The 19,649-nt window shown below is 57.4% G+C and overlaps 2 protein-coding genes across 2 annotated transcripts; one reads left to right on the top strand and one right to left on the bottom strand.

Annotated features, from left to right (window-relative positions):
* Nucleotides 1-1,180: 1,180 nt before the first annotated feature.
* Nucleotides 1,181-8,527, bottom strand: USH1G (USH1 protein network component sans). The gene is made up of 3 exons (XM_008965893.5): nucleotides 8,033-8,527; nucleotides 4,551-5,768; nucleotides 1,181-3,175 (listed from the first exon to the last, which is right to left on the bottom strand). Exons 1-3 carry the CDS (start codon nucleotides 8,194-8,196, stop codon nucleotides 3,172-3,174), a joined length of 1,386 nt encoding a protein of 461 aa, XP_008964141.3. The 5' UTR covers nucleotides 8,197-8,527; the 3' UTR covers nucleotides 1,181-3,171.
* OTOP2 (otopetrin 2) lies at nucleotides 8,047-19,645 on the top strand. The gene is made up of 8 exons (XM_014342207.4): nucleotides 8,047-8,157; nucleotides 9,271-9,467; nucleotides 9,732-10,077; nucleotides 10,688-10,824; nucleotides 12,376-12,434; nucleotides 12,818-12,951; nucleotides 15,427-16,301; nucleotides 18,508-19,645. The coding sequence occupies exons 3-8, from the start codon at nucleotides 9,765-9,767 to the stop codon at nucleotides 18,676-18,678; spliced, it is 1,689 nt and encodes a 562-aa protein (XP_014197693.4). The 5' UTR covers nucleotides 8,047-8,157; nucleotides 9,271-9,467; nucleotides 9,732-9,764; the 3' UTR covers nucleotides 18,679-19,645.
* Nucleotides 19,646-19,649: the final 4 nt, after the last annotated feature.

The following is a 19,649-nucleotide window of genomic DNA, read 5'->3' on the forward strand; positions in this document are numbered from 1 at the left end:
CATGTAATATTCTCCTCTTTGCTTGTGTTGAACATCCCCACAGGTTCCCTGGAGCAGCTCCTGCTCCTGGCACCCCAGGCTTCTGCCCTGGAGCCACACTGACCCATGGAGCCCCTCATTCTGCTGCCTCTGGTTCATCTCTGCTGGGATGCCAAAGTGCCTCTCGGCTCTCTGTCTTGTCATTCCTCACCCCTGTGTCCTCTTCTGGACCATCGCGGCAAGGACCAGTGAGTCTTTCCTGAGGTGGGTGCAGTGACCAGGATGGCCAAAGAAGCCGCAGGGAGATGCGCCCCCAGGGCATGGCAGGTGGAAGCCTGTTGTGTTAGCACCCTTGGCAGCCTGAGTGTGAGGAGAGCATGGCAGCAGCCAGAGACCCGCGTTCTGGGTCTGACTCTTCCCCTCTGTGGGCCTCAGTTTTTCCATCTGTAAAGTGGAGGGAGGTGGCTTGGAACCCCTGGATGGTTGCTAGGCAACCTTCCTGCACCAACATCCTGGGGACCTTTCTGATTGATGCTGAGGGAAGGGAACTGTCTTGAACTCCCTTTGGCAGAAGAAACTGGCCCAGCAGCTTAGGCAATGGAGCAAGATGACTCCAGGGCCCTTCCTCAGACCTGACTGAGAAAACAGAGCCCACTAGGCATCAGCTTACGGAGGAGACTCACCCCTGGGAGAAAGCAGGGCTTCAAATCAGGCTGCCCACGAGCTGCCTGCGGTGATGAGGGACATGGAGACCCCTCTGGGCCTCTGGAGGGCCCTCATGGAGACCCCTCCAGAGGCCCAGAGCCCAGGTGACAGGCGGCAGCCTCCTGGAGTATGTTTCTGCCCATCTCTGGAAAAGCCCAGGTAGGCACTGGTGGGAAGAGAGAACATGCATCCTCCTGCCCTCCGTAGCTGCAGGCCCTGGCAACAAGCCTGGGGGCTCAGCCATCCTCCTTGCTCAGGGGGACTCTCCTGCCCTAGTTCTCAGCCCTGCCTCTCCACCAGCTCCTAATTCTGGGCTGAGCTAGGAGAGCAGGGTAAAGGCCTAGGGATCCCTGCAAAGATGCACAGCATGGGGTCTCGAACACACTCCAGAGAACAGGACCCAGTCCTCACAAGCACAGAGCAGACCCCCTCCCGCCCCCACCCCCACCCTTCCACTCTTCACTCTATCCCCAAAGCATTAAAGGACAAGACAGGCACGATACTGATAGAGAACATTCTCTACAAAAGTGGCAATGAGCCTGCAGGAGGGATTTGGGGTACAGTGGTGGGAGCACAGAGCCTGCTCCACCCCAGCACCAGAAGAACCAGGAGGGGCTGCGGCAGTAAACGGACGAGGAACAGGAGAGAAGGGGCAGCACCTGGGGCTCTGGGAGAAACAAGTCGGCACTTGGGGGTGGCCCCAGGCTCAGGCCCAGAGAACAGGGAGAAGAACTGTGGTGGGCTCCAGACGGCGGTGGCAGGCAGCCAAGCCCTCAGTGTCCTGCAGTAGGACAGGGACCATCTCCTCCATGCCCCCTACTCTGGGCACGTGTGTGGGAATGGGAACCCCCAGACAGACCAGAAAGAGGCCTTTGAGGGCTCTCTTTCCCCTGCCCCAGCCACGGGGGCCCCAGGAGGAGGTGGGGGCTGAGGCCATGCTCCCAGCAGGAGCTGCTTCCCAAGCTGAGGTCAGGGATGGGGGGCCATGGCTGAGAAAGGAGGAGAGCACCTCTGCATGGGGTGCAAAGGGGCGCACACGTGTGAGCGGGCTCATCAGGGACTCTCCCACATCTGTGACCTCAGTCTGGCTGGAGAGCTTTGGGGGCATATGTCAGAGGACACATGCTGGGACCACCCTCTGAGCTGGCCTTTCCCCTGGTCTCACCACCATCAGAGGGCTGGGACACAGGTGAGCTCTCCCTTACCCCCGATCCACGCAGAATCATGCAACAGCCCAGTCCCTACCAGACCTGGAGGGAAACCTACCAAACACCACCCAACGTGAGTGTGCACACATGCACACATGCACACACACACATGCACACACACATGCACGCACACGCATGCACACACAAACATGCACACACAAACATGCACGCGTTCACGTGCACACACACGTACACATGTATGCAAGAACACACACGCGCACACACCCAACCACACACCCGTGCTCACACACACCACATATTTACACACACATGCACGCACACACGCATACATGCACACAAACATGCACACGCACACAGCCCTGGTGACCTGGGGACAATCTGCAGTTTAGATGATCCACTTTCTCCAGTGTCCACATCGCAGGACTTACCCACCCCAGGCCACACCCTGTTCTGCCTGTCCCAGGCCTGGGAGACTGAGGAGGTTGGTGGACACCTTTCTCTAGCCCAGCGCATGCCTGCCAGGCCTGGGGGCTATAATACTGCAGCCTGTTGGTCTAGCACCTTGCATCTAGCACCCTGGCCCTCTGGGGTCCCTGGGGGGCCAGGCTGCACAACGAAAAAGGGGGAGGTTGGAGGAAGACAGGCCAGGCTCCACCCCTGGATGAGCTGGGAAGGGCGTCAGTACCCCCACCCCACCCCAACCCGGCTTTCCAGCTCCGGGCCTTGGCCACTAGGTGAAGGAGGGGGTGCTGGCTATGCTTGGGATGGGGTACAGACTGAAAGTTGGGGCATTTGGCTGAAGAGTCTGGCTGAGGAACTTCCCCTCTGGGGTGGACGGGAGGAGGGGAGGCAGCCCAAACTCTTCCCTTCACAACAATGCAGGAAGTGAGCAAGTCTCTGGCCTGAGCACAAGAGAACAAGACCATCAGGGGTGGGGTGGGAGAGGCCACGGCGCCCGGGACAGGTTCACCCTCCCGCATCCACCTCCCACACTCTCATCCAGTTCCCATGCCCCTGCCCTCCCTCTGGGGCAGGCCTCCCCCAAGTCTACATGTCCTTTACGGCTGCTCAGAATGGGTGGCTCAGGGCCTTCAAGACCCCTCAGAACTGGAGTTCCGGAACATTCTCTTGCCCCTCTGGTGCCTCCAGGCCACACCCTCAGCTTCAAGGTGCAGACAGACTTTCAAAGGAGTCGCCCCAACTGGTCCTTGCTCCTGGGGAAGGGGGCTGCAGGGCTGGCAACTGTGAGGACCTCGATACCCCACCATAGGTTGTGGCAACTTGCAATTCATTTTGGTCTGGGGAGAGGAGCCCCCCATTATCTGTGGAGGAAGAGACAGAAAGAAACAGATCTCACATGAGGCCCTCCAGAGGCATCATTTTCACCCAGGGCAGCCATCTGGACAACTCAGCCTCCCCATCTCTCGGCAGGCCAATTGTCAGGGATGGGGGACGCCAGCCTATGGGTGACCTCCCCATCCCCAAAACTCTGAACCAGCCTGCCTCCCCACACCCATCCCTGCCCCAGCCATTCAGGATAACGGCCATAGATACCTAAGAGGAAATGAGGACAAAGTTTGTTGGGCCTGTGGGATGCCATTGGGGAGGGGCCAGGGCAGGGGCTGGCCACAGCATGACCATTGTGGTGGCAGCCTTGGGCAACTATGATGGCCTTTGGAACATGAACTCTGCCTCCAGGGCTGCTGCTGACCCTCTTGGGAGCATTTGCCCACGTTCCTGATTGAAAAGTTCAGGAACAGCAGGTAAAACATCTCCCTAAGGCCAGGCGCGGTGGCTCACGCCTGTAATCCCAGCACTTTGGGAGGCCAAAGTGGGCAGATCACTTGAGGTCAGGAGTTCGAGACCAGCCTGGCCAACATGGCAAAACCCCGTCTCTACTAAAAATACAGAAATTAGCTGGGCATGGTGGTGCACTCCTGTAATCCCAGCTACTCAGGAGGCTGAGGCAGGAGAATCGCTTGAACCCGGGAGGTGGAGGTTGTAGTGAACCGAGACTGTGCCACTGCACTCCAGCCTGGATGACAAGAGGGAAACTGTCTCAAAAAAAAAAAAAATCTGCCTGAGGTCTTGGGCAATTGAGAGGCCCTGCTGACTGCACGCCCTGCATCCCATGGCAGCCACCTTGACCCCAGGCTCCAAAGCCATGCAGACCAGGGATCAAGCCTAGCTCCATGCTGAGCAGCAGCAGGACCTTGAGGTGAGCTATTCTGTCTGAGCCTCCACTTGCTCATTGGCTGTAAAATGGGAACGATATAATCCACCAATACAGTCCAGCGCACACAGGCTTTTAGGGGGATTAAGCAAGAGGACTTGTTCAAGGGCACAACCCAGCACCTAGGAGGTGGGAGGGCTCAAAAACACCCCAGCTGTGATTCCTGTGACTGTTGAAATTCATTGACATTAAGAGGCCCATTTCCCCACTTGTCGATGTCCCCAGAATCGAGGTGCCCTTTCACTGTGATAAGAATGCCTCGGGTCATCATTAAATTGGCAACTTCTTTTTCTGAGCTGGTGGTAAATAAAATAAGGGTGCCTTTTATCATCGATGGCCCCATTTCGATTTTATGAAATACAGTATCCCCCACTCCCTACTCCTGAATAGGCAGATCTGTTCCCCTCTCCCCAGGGGCCTTCCAACTCCTGCTCCTCCATCCCCCCGCCAGGCTGGACACTCACAGCTCTGTGTCCTCCAGGGCCGGCGGGCGCTCCATCGCCTGCCGCCGCCTCCTCACGGCCCCCAAGATCTTCTTTCGGGGCCCCAGTGGGACGCTGATGCTGCGGAGGTCGAGGTCAGAGCACAGCATCAAAGCCTCGAGGTCGATCTTCTCCTGCCGCAGGAGGGCGGCAAAGTCCTCCATGTGCAGAGAGGCCAGGAAGGTCTCCAGCGGGCTAGTCTCGGGCTCCAGGTCCTCATCCAAGCCTAAGTCCAGCTCATCCCAGGGCAGCTCCTCCCCACAGCTGCGGTCCTGCAGGCTGTTGGCACTGCCCAGGCTGTCATCGTCCAGGCTGGGGGAGCTCTGCAGCCGACCCCGCGGCGCTCCCACCCCATTCAGACCCCCATCCTCGCGGCCCAGTCCGTGCAGCCCACTGCTCAAGTAATTTCTGCGGAACACCATGGTGCCCAGGCCGGGGCGGGTAAACAGGGAGTCGTGGCCTGAGTCGGTGCTGACCTCCGAGTGGGCAGGCTCGGCCGCCAGCGTGGCACGGGAGACGCTGTCCTCGTCCGAGAGGAACATGTCCCGGAGCGGGGCTCGGCCCCACTCCTTGGGATTGGCGTAGGTGCCCTGGCGCACGAACATCACGTCGCTGCCCAGCTGCAGGCCCGAGAGTGAGCGGGCGCTCTTGCGCCCATCCTCGGAGACCTTGAAGGTGCCTTCGCCGCCCTGCTTGCGCCGCTCCAGCTTCTTCTGCATCTTGGTCTTGCCCCTGGCCGTGCCGTGCAGCGTGGCCTGAGAGTACGGCAGGTGGCTGCCCAGCGCCAGATGCTGCAGCCGGCGGCTCAGGGTGCTGGACGTGAGACTGGAGAAGCTGAGGGTGTCGGAACGCTCGGCCAGCTCGCGCCGGTATCGCTGCTCCATGCGTTCGTGGTGCTTCCGCTGCAGCTTGGCGCACTCGCGGATGCGCCGCTCCGCCTCGCGGAAGGCCTTGTCCTTCAGCTTGCCCACCAGCTTGGGGTTGAGGCTGCTCTGCTTGGCCGCGATGGAGTCCAGGTAGCGCACGCATTCCATGTGGCCCTTCATGGCAGCCATGTCCAGCGGCGTGTGGTAGTCGTTGTCTAGGCACCAGATGTTGGCCCCGAAGGACACCAGGAAGGACAGGCAGTGCAAGTGGCCATTGGAAGCTGCCAGATGCAGGGGTGTGTTGCCCCAGATGTCACACTTGTCCGGGTCACCCCTGCAGGGAAAGCATTCAGGAGGGACGAGTGACGAGTCCTGGCTGGGGATGGAGGTGGAGGGAGTGGAGGGGGGAGGGGAGCTTCCCCACTGTCACAGCAACCCCCAAAGGGACCGTGGGCCTGAGATCTCTCCCATTCCAGGAGACCTGCAGGCCTGAGCCACCCAACAGGTGAGCCCAGGGGTGAGCCCAAGGGTGAGCCCAGGGGAAAATGGCTTCAGGCATGCAGGGAGTGGGGTGACAGAGAAGGCGGGACTGGGGCGGGGCCTTCCCCAAGCTAACTGAGGGCTGGGAATCTCAGGGGATGAATATTTGATGCCCTGAGAGAAGGAAGTAAATTATTCATGGGGCCCAGCACAGAGCTGGCCCAGAGCGCTGGTGGGCCAGGGCCGCGTCTGGGTCTCTAGGCAGGCGTGGTGGTGAGTGTGGCTGCATGTGCCTAGTGACCGTAAAAGAGAACAGACCAGTGGGTGGTGTGTGCCGGGCCCCAGTCCCGGGTATGCGTGTGTGAAGTGTGGTCTTGCATGTCAGCAGGCAGGGCCCTGTCTGCAGGGAGCAGGGCCAGCCCTGGCAAGCCCGAGTGTGAGAGGAGGTGTCGGGCCTTGGCCTGGGCGGGGAGGGGAGTGTGGGGGCAGCCAGGACTGGAGGGGAGGAGGAGGGAAATCAGCTGCCCGCGCTCTGAAGCCCTCCCTTCCCCAGGTTGCCCCCTCTTTGGTATCCCTGCAAGGCTGGCTCACTTGAGCCTGTCCAGGGACCCCCGACAGCCCCCACAAGCACCCTTCACACGAGACAGTGTCCCCCAGGGCAAGCTCCCAAGACTCCTCCGGAGCTCTCCCTCCCTTGGGGGCCCAGCACAGCACCCCTGCCCTGCACTAATGAGGCCACAAGGCCAACCCCCAGGGCTAGGGGAAGAATCACTCCCTTGTCTCAACAGCTCCCCACACACCCCTTCCTGGGCCTCCCCTCCTGGCCGCCAAGTCCTGCAGGCCAGTGTGGGAAGGACCTGCCAGCACCCGACCCACACCCCATCAAACACCAATCCTGGTCTCTGGAGGAGTTGGGGCTTGGTGTACCCAAGGGGAGCCCTCTTCCCCTCCTCTCATGAGCCTCTCTGAAGGGATGGCAGGGGACAGTGTCACTGTGTGCCCTCCTGGGGTGGGGAAGGGCCAGCCTTGGCCTCACGGGACATGGTTCAGCTGCCCAGGCTTCAAGACTGCTCCCACCTGATGCTGGGCCCAAGGAGCAGCCCAAGGAGAGGGCAAGAAGGAGGGGTCTCCAGCACCTACTACATGTTCAGGCCACAGGCCAGTACCTGGTACCGGGGCCAGCTAAGCCCCTGGCCCTCTCTCCCATGACCCAAGACTTCATATCAACCCTCCTGGGGTGTCCTGTCCACCCCTCATCCTGTCCAGGCTGCCCTGATGCCCAGACCAACCTGACTTCTCTTTATAAAGCCATTGGGGCTGAGGGAGTTGGTCACAGTCATTTGACTTTAGCCCCAAGGAACCCATGTCAGTGGCTCTGGTCCTGGAGGTGGCTCAACTGCCACCTCCAGGCCCCTTCCCTGGCACTGACACCTGCACTGTATGCCCACCCCCCCACCCAGGACAACTCCAAAGGGAGGGGGAGGGAAGAGAAGCCCCTTCAGGGTGACCACATCACAGCCTCCACCGTTGCTTAGCTGTGCCCGGCTGTGGGGGAGGGACTTGGAGAGAGTTAATGGAGTGGCTGAATCAGTGACATTTGGCGCCCTGGACAGTGTCCATAAATCCCCAAAATGAGCAGGTTGAGGGCAAGCGCTGTGTGACACCAGCCTGCCAGAGAACGTGGGTGCTGGCTGGCAGAGCCCTTTGGATCAAGGCTGGAGAGTGGGCAGTGGAGACCCCTCCCTTTCTAGCCCCCACTGCTGGCCCCTCCAGACTTCCTAACCTTCTCTCTGAGTCTCACTATCCCCTCACTCTTGCTTCCAGGGGGACCCCAGCCAGGGGATCTCTCCCACCTTCCCCTCACTCTGCAGCAACCCCCCATAATCAGGAACCCCCAAATCCCGGTTTCTCCCCTCCTAGCCCCAGATCCAGGTCACGAGTGTTAACAAGTGTCCGATGCCTCCACTTGGGTCCCCCTCCACATGTGTCTCTCCCACAAACGCCAGGGTCTAAGGGTCCACCTGTCTGCAGGGGAAGGAGGCAGCTCAGAGGAGTGGTGGACGAGGAAGTTTGGGGTGGTCTCAGGGGCCTCAAGGGCGCTGGGTGGGTCGTACTCACCCGCGGCTCACAATGAGACGCAGCGACTCGAGGTTGCCATGGTAGGCAGCCCAGAGAGTGGGGGTCATGCCATCCTCGTCGGGGGCATTCAGCTCCTTCCGGGTGGCCTCCTTGAGGAGCTCCAGGTAGCCATCCCGGGCTGCCCGGTGGTACTGGTCGTTCATGGCGCCCGAAGTGGACGGGGCGGGCGGGGGGCACGGAGAAAGGCCCCCCGCAGGGGAGGGCGGCGGCGTTAGGGCTGAGGCATGAGGTTGGAGGACGGGGCCGGGCAGGGGCCGGGGCCGCCAGCCCCCGCTGCCGCAGACGGAGGGTGCGGAGCGCCAGAGCCGGGACTACCAAGACATCTGAAACGCTCACCCGGGGGCGGGGGCGGAGGGGGGCGGAGGGGGGCGGGGGACGAAATCTCCTGCTGTCCAGGGAGCCGCCCCCGGTCTTCCCCTGGGTCCTAAACACCTTGCATGCACCTCAATACACGAGGGTGACCCATGCAAGGCCCTGCCCTCCTCTTCAAAAGTGCCTATCCCGGGGCCGCGCACTGTGACGCCCAGTCCGGGGACAGTCAGAGATCTGTCCTCACTAGAGCCTGGGGCGCTGTGGCTCCGTATTTCTCCACCTGTCAGTGGAACGAACCGAGAGCTGGGGAGGGGTGCCGGAGGGCGGGGTGGGGGAGCCGTCCTGAGCCCCAGGACAGTGGACCTAAAAAGGGGCACCGTGACCGACCGCGGTTCGGTCAGCAAGTGGGACGGGCCAGGCCGCCGCTGCCTGAACGGAGTCCCTCGACCGCACTCCAGCAGGGGGCGCTGGAGGACTGGCAGCGGCTCCGCGTGCCGCGTGGAACTTCGCACCCAAGCCCCGGAGTCCAGCGGAGCGCGGGCCGGCGGCGGGGGCGGGCAGGGCGGTGGGATAGAGGAAAAGGGAGCTTGGATCACTGCGAGGACCGTGGGGGAGAGGGGAACTGGGGTTGCCATCCCAGGCAGGAGCAGAGGAGCACAGGATTCAGGGTGCGCCACGGCTGGAGGGCGTCAGGGTGCCCGCAGGCTTTTTGGACGTCTCTTGGGCTTAGCTCTCGGGGCTCTGGGCGCCTGGAATGCTGCGCGCCAGGGCGCGGTGGGCACCAGGGGCGGGGTGCCCTCTAGGTGCCGCAGTGCGGGGCCGCGCCCGAGCCTGGCCGCACCGGGGTGACGGAGTGGGGTCGCCTCTCAAAGGGTAAATATGAATCTTGCCTTATCTGGCTCCAGCGGGCTCTTCCCTAAATTCACCTTGGAGAAAGATGGATCATGTGAGCGGGACTGAGAGCTTTATGGAGCCAAACTCCCGCAGCTGTAAATCACCCTGTCCTCCTGGGTATAAAGCGCCTGTCCATCTCGGCGTGGGAGAGAGGAGACGCTCGCCGTCCCCTGACCCCCAGCTCAGCGCCGGCTCCAAGCCCAGCCAGGTGGGTGCCCCGGCCAGAGGGCAGTCGGACTTGGGGAGTGGGGACCTTGGAGGGGTCCAACCGGGTGCTGCCGCTTCTCCTTTCTTCCCATCCAGCGAGAGGGGCAGGTTCCGCATTTTCTCTTCCCCTTTCCCAGCGCTTCCTCCAGCACCCGAAGCCCCAACCCTGCGGGTCAGGATTCCCTAGTCCCCAAGTCTAGGGATGAGATGGGGGAAGGAGAGCCGTCAGGGTTGACCTGGAGTTTTGTCCGCTCCTCCCCTACAGTGATCCCTCTAGCCTTCTCCAGTCGCCTCCGCCATGTCCGAGGAGCTGGCCCAGGGCCCCAAGGAGAGCCCCCCGGCGCCGCGTGCGGGCCCCAGGGAGGTGTGGAAGAAGGGTGGCCGCCTGCTATCGGTGCTGCTGGCCGTGAACGTGCTGCTCCTCGCCTGCACGCTCATCAGCGGCGGAGCCTTCAACAAGGTGGCCGTGTACGACACCGACGTGTTCGCGCTGCTCACTGCGATGATGCTGCTGGCAACGCTCTGGATCCTCTTCTACCTCCTCCGAACCGTGCGCTGCCCCTGCGCGGTACCCTACCGGGACGCGCACGCTGGCCCCATCTGGCTCCGAGGTGCCAGGGGAGGTGGGGGCGAGGTAGGGTGGGCACAACAGGGAGCTGCAGGCTAGGGCTCTCGCAGGAGTTGCAGAGTGCAGATTGACATACGAGGGCGAGAGGCTCCCTAGGGAGGACCAGGAGGACCGGAGGGTGAGGTGGGCTGCAGTTAAGGAAAAAGAGGAAGGTAAGGGGTCCTGGGGGAGGGATGAACAGAGGGATGGAAGGGGACCTCTTTGCCCCCGGTCTGAAGATTAGAGAAGGCTGGCTGAGGGAGGGCCTTTGATGGAGAGCAGGAACCAGAAGATGGCAGCCACTGAAAGAGCCCAGCCAGGGCCCTTTGCGGTATCCACACAGCCCCAAAGAGAGGGGGGCTTGGTAGCAGGTCCATCCATCCACCCACTCAGTCATACACTCACCCTTCCATCCACCCATTCACCTTTCAGTCTGTCTATCCACCTATCCACCTGTCCTCCCACCCTCCCCATTGATCCATCCAACAGTGCACTCACTCACCCGTCCACCCACCCACCTAGCCTCCCATCCTCAGGGCCTGTCCTCAGCTCGGCAGGCCTTCTCTCCTGCCTCTTTGATCCACCACCACCACCCACCCACCCCTGGTTCCCAGGTGGGCTGGTGCTGTTTGGAATCTGCACCCTCATCATGGATGTCTTCAAGACCGGCTACTACTCCAGTTTCTTTGAGTGCCAGTCAGCCATCAAGATCCTGCACCCCCTCATCCAGGCTGTGTTTGTCATCATCCAGGTGGGTGGAGGAGTGTCGCTGTGTGGAAGAAAGGAGCTAACACTTGGCCATTGGGAAGGACCCAACAAGGGGCCGGAGACCTGAGCTCCATCCGCCTCGTATCCTGAGCTATTAAGTAAACCAGGGACAGGGCTGTAGAGAGCATCACAGGAGTCCATCAATGTGGAAACGCCTCATAATGAAGTAACATCCCAATGTGAGCTCCCACTTGGAGCTCTGCAATGTTATTTCAACCTAAGCAGTGCCAGTAGTTAACACCTAGGAGGTGTGAGTTGTGCCAGCCAGCCCTGTCTCCTAGAACCTGGCCTGCCCTTCTTGGGTGCCCGTAGGGGGCTTCTGTGTCAGCCCAGGCTCCTGCCAGCTTGGTCCCTCTGTGCTGTATTTGTTTGGAAAGTAGGGTAGCCTGTAACTGGGATTTCTCAAACATTCACTTTGTAGTTGTTGTTGCATGAACAATACTTTGAAAGATCTTCTGATTGAGCTGAGACAGGACTGGGCTTAGATGGGATCAGAACAGCCCCCAGCCCTCTATCATGACCAAAATGGCACCATGGATGTTGCCCTCCCCAGAAACATCACCCCTGCTGCCCAGGTTTTCACAGTTCAGCACACGTGTGGCTGTGGCATTTATGTAGTTTTAGTCTTTCGTATTTTATGGGTTTGAAGAACACTCAGGTAAAATGAAAATATAGATATCCCCACATCACCAAATGCCATAGCAGGGATTCACAGGCAGCCAGATGGTAGCAAGGCCTGGTACGGTGACAGAGGAAGAGGATGAGCACGGGATGTTGTCAAACGAAGGTGAGAAGTCCACAGAGACTCCTTCCACCCTGAGCAAGACCTAACCTGAGGCTGGCCTTGCTCCCAGAAAAAAAAAAAATAACTAGATAGTCAAAAATCTACTTGACACCCATCTCCACACAAAATAAACCCCACCATGAGCAGGGTTTTACATGTGACGTTTTGCAAACCTTTAAAGAATGGAGAACCACTATTTTATACAAACTGTGTCAGAATAGAAAAAGACAGTGCTCCCCACCTAATTTCTTTTTCTTTTTTCTTTTCTTTTCCTTTTTTTTTTTTTTTTTTTTTTTTTTTTTTTTGAGATGGAGTCTCACTCTATCGCCCAGGCTGGAGTGCAGTGGCGCGATCTTGGCTGCAACCTCTGCCTCCCAGGTTCAAGCGATTCTCCTGCCTCAGCCTCCCAAGTAGCTGGGATTACAGGTGCATGCCACCATGCCCAGATAATTTTTTGTGTGTTTTTAGTACAGATGGGGTTTAATAGAGATGGGGTTTTACCATGTTGGCCAGGCTGGTCTCAAGCTCTTGACCTCAAGTGATCCACCTGACTCGGCCTCCCAAAGTGCTGGGATTACAGGCGTGAGCCACTGCGCCCAGCCTCCACCTCATTTTGTGAAGCTAAAATGAACCTGATCACTCAGTGTAAGGGTTCCTCAGGCGGAGAGAACAAGATGGCATGGATGTGGGTGCGCTGGAGTTTTGTCCATCTATGGAGTAAATGACTCTCACCAATGTCTCTCAATACAGACCTACTTTCTCTGGGTCTCCGCTAAAGACTGCGTTCACGTCCACCTGGATCTGACCTGGTGAGAACTGCAGCTCGATGCCTGTGCCCAGCGTGCTGGTGTTCACCTTGCAGGAGAGATTCAGGCTTTCCACCCCGGGGCAGGGCCTCTCTTTATGTCCCCTGGGTGGAGTTGCAGCCAAGCCCTCCTTGCTTTGTCAGGCTGACTTCCACTACCTTGTGGGGCCCTTTCTCCCAGGGGAGGGAGTGGTGGTGGGCCCCGGGAAAACCTCCTAGCCCTCTCTTTGGTGGCATACCAGCCAGGCTGTGTTCCTACCAAAATCAGCTTCCCTGTTCACACAGGGCCTGGCTGCTTTCTCATTTCTCAACACCAGCTCTCAGTATTGCTCCCCAACCTGCCAAAGGGTCACAGGCCTCTTTGTCCCCACCCCCAACCCCAAACAGGTGTGGTCTCATGTTCACACTCACCACCAACCTGGCCATCTGGATGGCGGCTGTGGTGGATGAATCTGTGCACCAATCCCACTCCTACAGCAGTTCTCACAGCAACGCCAGCCACGCCCGTCTCACCTCTGACCGTGAGTTTCCTCTTAATGCTGGCCCTGTGGCTACCAGGCCTTGGGCCGGGTGCTTTGTGAATTTATAACGTCAGTCTCCTGTGCCCTCATGAGGGCATAGAGGCAAAGCAGAGAGCCAGGGACCTCCTCCTGCTGCAGGATCTACCTCTGCAGTATAGGTGTAGGTGACCCCAGAAGGGAAGTATCAGGGGTACCCTTTTATCCTTGAGGCTGCAGCCCAGGTCCCCCTGTCCAGTCTCCATCCCACCAAGAAGGGATCCAGGACCAGGTGCAGTGGCTCATGCTTGTAATCCTAGCACTTTGGAAAGCTAAGGCAGGCCAATTGCTTGAGCTCAGGGGTTCAAGACCAGCCTAGGCCAGATGATGAAACCCCGTCTCTACAAAAAATACAAAAAATTAGCCCATTGTGGTGGTGCATGCCTGTGGTCCCAGCTACTATGGGAGGCTGAGGAGGGAGGATCGCTTGAGCCAGGGAGGTCGAGACTGCAGTGAGCTGTGATTGCACCATTGCACTCCAACCTCGGTGACAGAGTGAGACCCTGTTTCAAAAATTAAAAAAAAAAAGAGACCCAGACCCAGAATCCAGGAAGAAAGGGCAAGAGTGATCAAGCTGGGAAAAGGGGAAGGGAGGCAGAGTGGTTCTGTGGTGCAAGCATGGATCAGATGGGAGAGCCCGGGAAGGAGAAGGTGAGAAATAATCATGGCATCACAATGGTAAGGGTGGCAATTTACTGAGGTCTGTATGTCAGGCACTGTGCTGAGTGTCTTAAACACTCCATTTAACCCTCAACACTTCCCTGTGAAATGGGTACTCTCCCCATTCCCATGCATAGGTGCAGAAACTAAGGCAGAGAGAGCTTAAGTACCTCACCCAAGATCTAGCACTAGCATTCATATGCATCTTTGTTTTTAACCAATATGCTAAACTAAGGAGGAACGGGATCCAGTCTCCAGTCCTCATTCTCTGGACTTCTCTAAGGTCCCCCAATAGCCAGGACCAGACAAGATAACTAAGACATGCACGCTCCTAGCATGGGAGGGTCCAGCAACAGAAAGCATGGCCCCTGCCCTCAGGGAGACCCCAGCCCAGCAAGACTTACAAAGAACCACCCCGCACAGAGAGGACTCCTGAGGGTGCAAAACCAAACCAGGGAGGTGATGGACTTCACATGGGGGCCTGCAGGCTGGAGAGAGGCCTGTCGGAGAAGTACCTGTCCCGGGGTCAGAAGTCAGGCAGTTGGCGTTGACTCTGCCCTTACAAGTCACGTCACCACGTTAAGCCTCAGTTTCTTCATCTGCAAAACCAGCTGGGCTAGTTCTTAGGATGAAAAGAGACGTTTGCCAAGGCCCAGAGTATCCTACAAACACATTCTGGAGTCAAGTCAAGACTCCTTTCCATGTGGTACAAACAGAAGTGACGGGAGGTCATGGTGGAGACTTGGGCACAGCAACTGGCTTTCTGGGCTGAATCAGATGGTAGGGAGAGCTGTGAGGAAGCTTGAACTTTAGAGGTTCCCAAGAGAGCCACTTTCTATCTCAGGGAGCCAGGGCAGAAAGGGATGGAAGGAATGGAGTGGGGTGAAGTGAGCAGTCCTGTGGTTCAGACTGTTTTGTTTTTTTTGTTTGTTTGTTTGTTTTGAGACAGAGTCTTGCTCTGTCACCCAGGCTGGAGTGCAGTGGCGTGATCTCGGCTCACTGCAACCTCTGCCTCCTGGGTTCAAGCAGTTCTCCTGCCTCAACCTCCCGTGTAGCTGGGACTACAGGCGCATGCCACCAAGCCCGGCTAATTTTTGTATTTTTAGTAGAGACAGGATTTCACCATGTTGGCCAGGCTGGCCTCAAACTCCTGACCTCAGGTGATCCACCCACCTTGGCCTCCCAAAGTGTTGGGATTACAGGTGTGAGCCACTGCACCTGGCCTGGACTGTTCTTACTGAGCACTGATGTGTCCCAGTCTCTGGCACACAGTAGGTGCTCAAGAAATATTTGTGAAGTGAAGGAGTGTGCCACGCCCTGTAAAGGCATGAGGGATACCGTGGTGAATATAGCAGGCATGACAGACAGGGAGCCTGCCCTTAACAAAGGTCACAAGCTAGGCTGGGCGTGGTGGCTCACGCCTGTAATCCCAGCATTTTGGGAGGCCGAGGCAAGCGGATCACCTGAGGTCAGGAGTTCAAGACCAGCCTGGCCAACATGGCGAAACCCTGTCTCTACTAAAAATATAAAAATTAGCCGGGTGTGATGACAGGTGCCTGTAATCCCAGCTACTTGGGAGGCTGAGGCAAGAGAATGGCTTGAATCCAGGAGGTGAAGCTTGCAGTGAGCCAAGATCACACCATTGCACTCCAGCCTGAGCATCAAGAGTGAAACTCCGTCTCAAAACAAAACCAAAAAAAAAGGGTCACAGGCTAGGGGTGAGACCTCTCTAGGAAGGCAGGAGGGCTGTCCAGCCCTGTGTCTCTCTCTCCACAACAGAGCATGCAGACAACCCGGTCGGAGGAGACTCCTGCCTCTGCAGCACGGCCGTCTGCCAGATCTTCCAGCAGGGGTACTTCTACCTATATCCCTTCAACATCGAGTACAGTCTCTTCGCCTCCACCATGCTGTATGTCATGTGGAAGAATGTGGGTAGATTCCTGGCCTCCACCCCTGGCCACAGCCACACCCCAACCCCTGTCAGCCTCTTCCGGGAGACCTTTTTTGCTGGCCCGGTTCTGGGCCTGCTGCTCTTCGTGGTGGGGCTGGCTGTCTTCATCATCTACGAGGTTCAAGTGAGCGGGGACGGGAGCCGCACCAGGCAGGCCCTGGTCATCTACTACAGCTTCAACATTGTCTGCTTGGGACTCACGACCTTGGTCAGCCTGAGCGGCTCCATCATCTACCGTTTTGACCGCCGGGCCATGGACCACCATAAGAACCCCACGCGCACCCTGGACGTGGCCCTGCTGATGGGTGCCGCCCTGGGTCAGTACGCCATCTCCTACTACTCCATCGTGGCCGTGGTGGGGGGCACACCCCAGGACCTGCTGGCAGGGCTCAACCTCACCCATGCACTGCTCACGATCGCCCAGCACACCTTCCAGAACATGTTTATCATCGAGAGCCTTCACCGAGGACCGCCCGGGGCTGAGCCTCACAGTACCCACCCCAAGGAGCCCTGCCAAGACCTCACCTTCACCAACCTGGATGCCCTCCACACCTTGCCCGCCTGCCCACCCACCCCCAGGCTGGTTAGCCCCAGCCCTTCAGACCAGCGGGAAGCAGTGGCCATCGTCTCAACCCCCGGAAGCCAGTGGAGACGCCGGTGCCTAAAAGACATTTCTCTGTTTCTCCTACTCTGCAATGTCATCGTGAGTAGCTGGGGGGAGAAAGGGTGGGCTTGGGAGAAGAGACTGAGGAAGGATGCTCTTGCAGGCTTAAGCCCTTAGCCTTCTCTGCCTTGCCCCCAGCCCGCCTGAGAATCTTACAGCTCTCTAGGAAAGGAGCAGGTTCAGAGGGGGCCAGCTATAGCTTTGGGGCAAATGGCATCTCAGGGCACACAGAGAAAATGAAATCCTAGCATTCTGGCATCTAGGCAGCGGATGGAGCTGGAAGGGTCCCAGGGAAGGTTGACACAGGGTCTGGGCAGAGGTGAGAGGGAGCTGAGAGCTGATGTGGAAGGCGGGGTCCTCACCCCCCAATGGGAGGTGTGACTGCTCCTGGGAACTTGTGATCTGCCTGCTTCTCAGAATAATTGGAACAGCGTCAGGAAGTAGCGGAGACCAGCGTTAAGTGTGAGCGGTCTGTTAGCAGAGTGAAGTGGGAAGGAGGGCATCTGCAACAGCCACCCCCTCTCTAGTGACTCAGCAAAGATTAAGAACAACAGACTTGGCCGGGCGCAGTGGCTCATGCCTGTAATCCCAGCACTTTGGGAGGCCAAGGCAGGCAGATCACAAGGTCAGGAGTTCGAGACCAGCCTGGCCAACAGAGTGAAACTCTGTCTCCACTAAAAATACAAAAATTAGCCAGGCGTGGTAGTGTGCGCACCCTATAATCTCAGTTACTTGGGAGGCTGAGGCAAGGGAATTGTTTGAACCCAGGAGGCGGAGGTTGCAGTGAGCTGAGATTGCACCATTGCACTCCAGCCTGTGCAACAGAGTGAGACTCTGTCAAAAAAAAAAAAAAAAAAAAAAAGCAGCAGACTTCACCCAATACAAATATATTCTCTGTATAGAAGTACCCCAGGGCAGAAACACTGGTAATGAAAGTGCATACCAATAGGAAAACACTCCTGGTGTTTCTAGTACAACCCAAGACAGAAATGGCCCAGTGGGGGCTTATTATTACCTCTGATATAGAAACATGTACCTATGTGGGTACTTCTCAAAGAGAAAAAAACACTTCTAATGAAGTTTCACTCAATAGAAAAACAATCCTTCCAGCTAGAACCTCCAATAGAAAAATATCCCTAATATAGAAAATTACTTAATGTGGGTATATCCCAGGACAGAGCAAGAGCCCCAGAGTGAATTCTACCCCATGAAATCCTACCTGCATGAGGTACACCAGTGGCCCTAACTAAGAGTCATTCTTAGTGAGGTCCCACTGTGAAGGGCCATCCACCAGGTCATGGTCCCCATAGATGTGGGATGATGCCACGCAGGAGCCTTCCAACACAATCAATTTCACTTAAAAAAAAATGTGGTCATCAATCTCTGACCCTACCAGCAGAATCATTAAGGTCCAGACCTCAGCATGTCTTGGACCGGCTTTGGTACCTGGCCCCCTGCCCTCTGGCCCCACCTCCACCTTCCACCCAGGCCTGGCTTATAGGCTAGGGGCCACCTTCTGGGAGGCTATTCTTGCTCCAGGCATCTGAGCCTAAATCACCTCCAGTAGCATCTTCTCCATCTCCTTCATTTTATAGGACAGAACAGGCTTAGAGGGGACTGCAATGTGCCCAAGGATGAAGTTAATCAGGGGTAGGGGTGGAGCTAGCCTAGAAACCTTTGTTCTTTGCTTCTTACCCACACCTGAATCTTCTGAGCTCATAGCCAGAGAGGAAGCAGGATTCCAACTTCCACTTCCTCCCACTCCTGGAAAGGGAGAAGGGGATGAGGGGAGAGCTGGAGGGCAGAGCTCAAGGAGGGCTGGGGTAGGGTGGCCTTCTGTCTGAACCCCAAACCCCTGCCTTGAGCCTATCTGATTCTGCCACCCCCACCCCTGTGCACAAAACAGAGCTGCTGATTTCACTGTTTGTACCTCTTCTTCTAGAGAAACCTCTTCTCCCCTCCCCAATCCCACGTTGAGGCCCTGCTAAGATTTTGGGAGAGGTGATCACAGGTGGACTCCTAGCCTAGGGATGGCAAATTCAGTTGGGCTCACTTCCTGAGCCCCTTAGAGTGTGCTAGGTCCTGTCCAAAATGCTAGAGCTGCCCATTCACTGACACCCAGCCCTCCGTGTCCACCAAGCTAGAAGGATGGGCCCCCATCTAGCCACGGCCCAGCAAAGCCCACAGAAATGACCCACAGGCATCCATCCAGGCCAGCTCCTGAAATGCTCCTCTCTCCACACAGCTGTGGATCATGCCTGCCTTCGGGGCCCGCCCTCACTTCAGCAATACAGTGGAGGTGGATTTCTACGGCTACTCCCTCTGGGCGGTCATCGTCAACATCTGCCTCCCTTTCGGCATCTTCTACCGCATGCACGCTGTCTCCAGCCTGCTGGAGGTCTACGTGCTGTCCTGAGGCCTCCAACAGAGGCATGGGGGGCAGGAAGAGGGGGCTCAGCTCATGTGCCCACTCAGACACCCTCTGGGAATGAATCCCAGCTGGTGCCATATGACAGCCCATTTCCTTCTGGTCCCAGAGTGGAATTTTCACAAAAGTTATTTTTCCAGGTTCAATTTTTAAATCACACTCAGGACAGGCCCATCCACCCCAGTATGACCGTGGGGCATGAGGTGACTGGGGAAGGGAGACCTCTCCTGGCAGCATTTCTAGGACCCAGCAAGATCTGGAGGTGCCGGCTCTGGTTCCATCTCTAATCCCCTGCTGTGGCCTGGCCAGTGTACTGCCTGGAGCTGGAAACCAATAAACCTGTGATTTGCCCCCGTCCCCACTGTTTGTCTCTGTTGTCCCGTCTGAGGTGGTCACAGGAGAGGATCTTGGGAGTCAGAGCGGGAAGGGCCCCTGGAGATTTTCAGGTCTCAAGTTTTGCAGTGTGTGAGCAAAATCCAAGTGACAGACTAGCTACAGGGTGGGTAACTAGAGTTCCCAAACTGCCATCTTCCTCTTCCCTTTATCTCCTGGTGGCATATACATATAGTCTTTTTTTTTTTTTTTTTTTTTTTTTTGACAGAGTGTCTCACTTTTTTGCCCAGGCTGGAGTGCAGATAGCTCACTGCAACCTTAACCTCCTGGACTCAAGAGACCCTCCCACTTCAGCCTCCTGAGTAGCTGGAACTACAGCTACTACTGCCACCATGCCTGGCTAAATTGTGTGTGTGTGTGTGTGTGTGTGTGTGTGTGTGTGTGTGTGTGTGTGTGGAGATGAGGGTCTCATTGTGTTGCCCAGTCTGGTCTTGAACTCCTGGGCTCAAGTGATCCTCCCGCCTCAGCCTCCCAAAGTGCTGGGATTACAGGCATGAGCCACAGCACCCAACCTAATCATTTTCTTTGTGTGTGTCCCATGACAGAAGAAAGTTTAGGAAGCAGTG

This window comes from Pan paniscus, chromosome 19 (assembly GCF_029289425.2).
Source record: "Pan paniscus chromosome 19, NHGRI_mPanPan1-v2.0_pri, whole genome shotgun sequence".
NCBI lineage: Eukaryota > Metazoa > Chordata > Mammalia > Primates > Hominidae > Pan > Pan paniscus.

Bases quoted from the DNA above. Each gene is read 5' to 3' on its own strand.
- USH1G (XM_008965893.5), bottom strand. From the start codon at position 8,196: ATGAACGACCAGTACCACCGGGCAGCCCGGGATGGCTACCTGGAGCTC. The intron at 5,769-8,032 runs GTGAGTACGACC...CTTTCCCTGCAG, and splicing joins CGTCTCATTGTGAGCCGCGG to GGGTGACCCGGACAAGTGTG.
- OTOP2 (XM_014342207.4), top strand. From the start codon at position 9,765: ATGTCCGAGGAGCTGGCCCAGGGCCCCAAGGAGAGCCCCCCGGCGCCG. The intron at 10,825-12,375 runs GTGGGTGGAGGA...CTCTCAATACAG, and splicing joins CTGTGTTTGTCATCATCCAG to ACCTACTTTCTCTGGGTCTC. The intron at 12,435-12,817 runs GTGAGAACTGCA...AACCCCAAACAG, and splicing joins GTCCACCTGGATCTGACCTG to GTGTGGTCTCATGTTCACAC.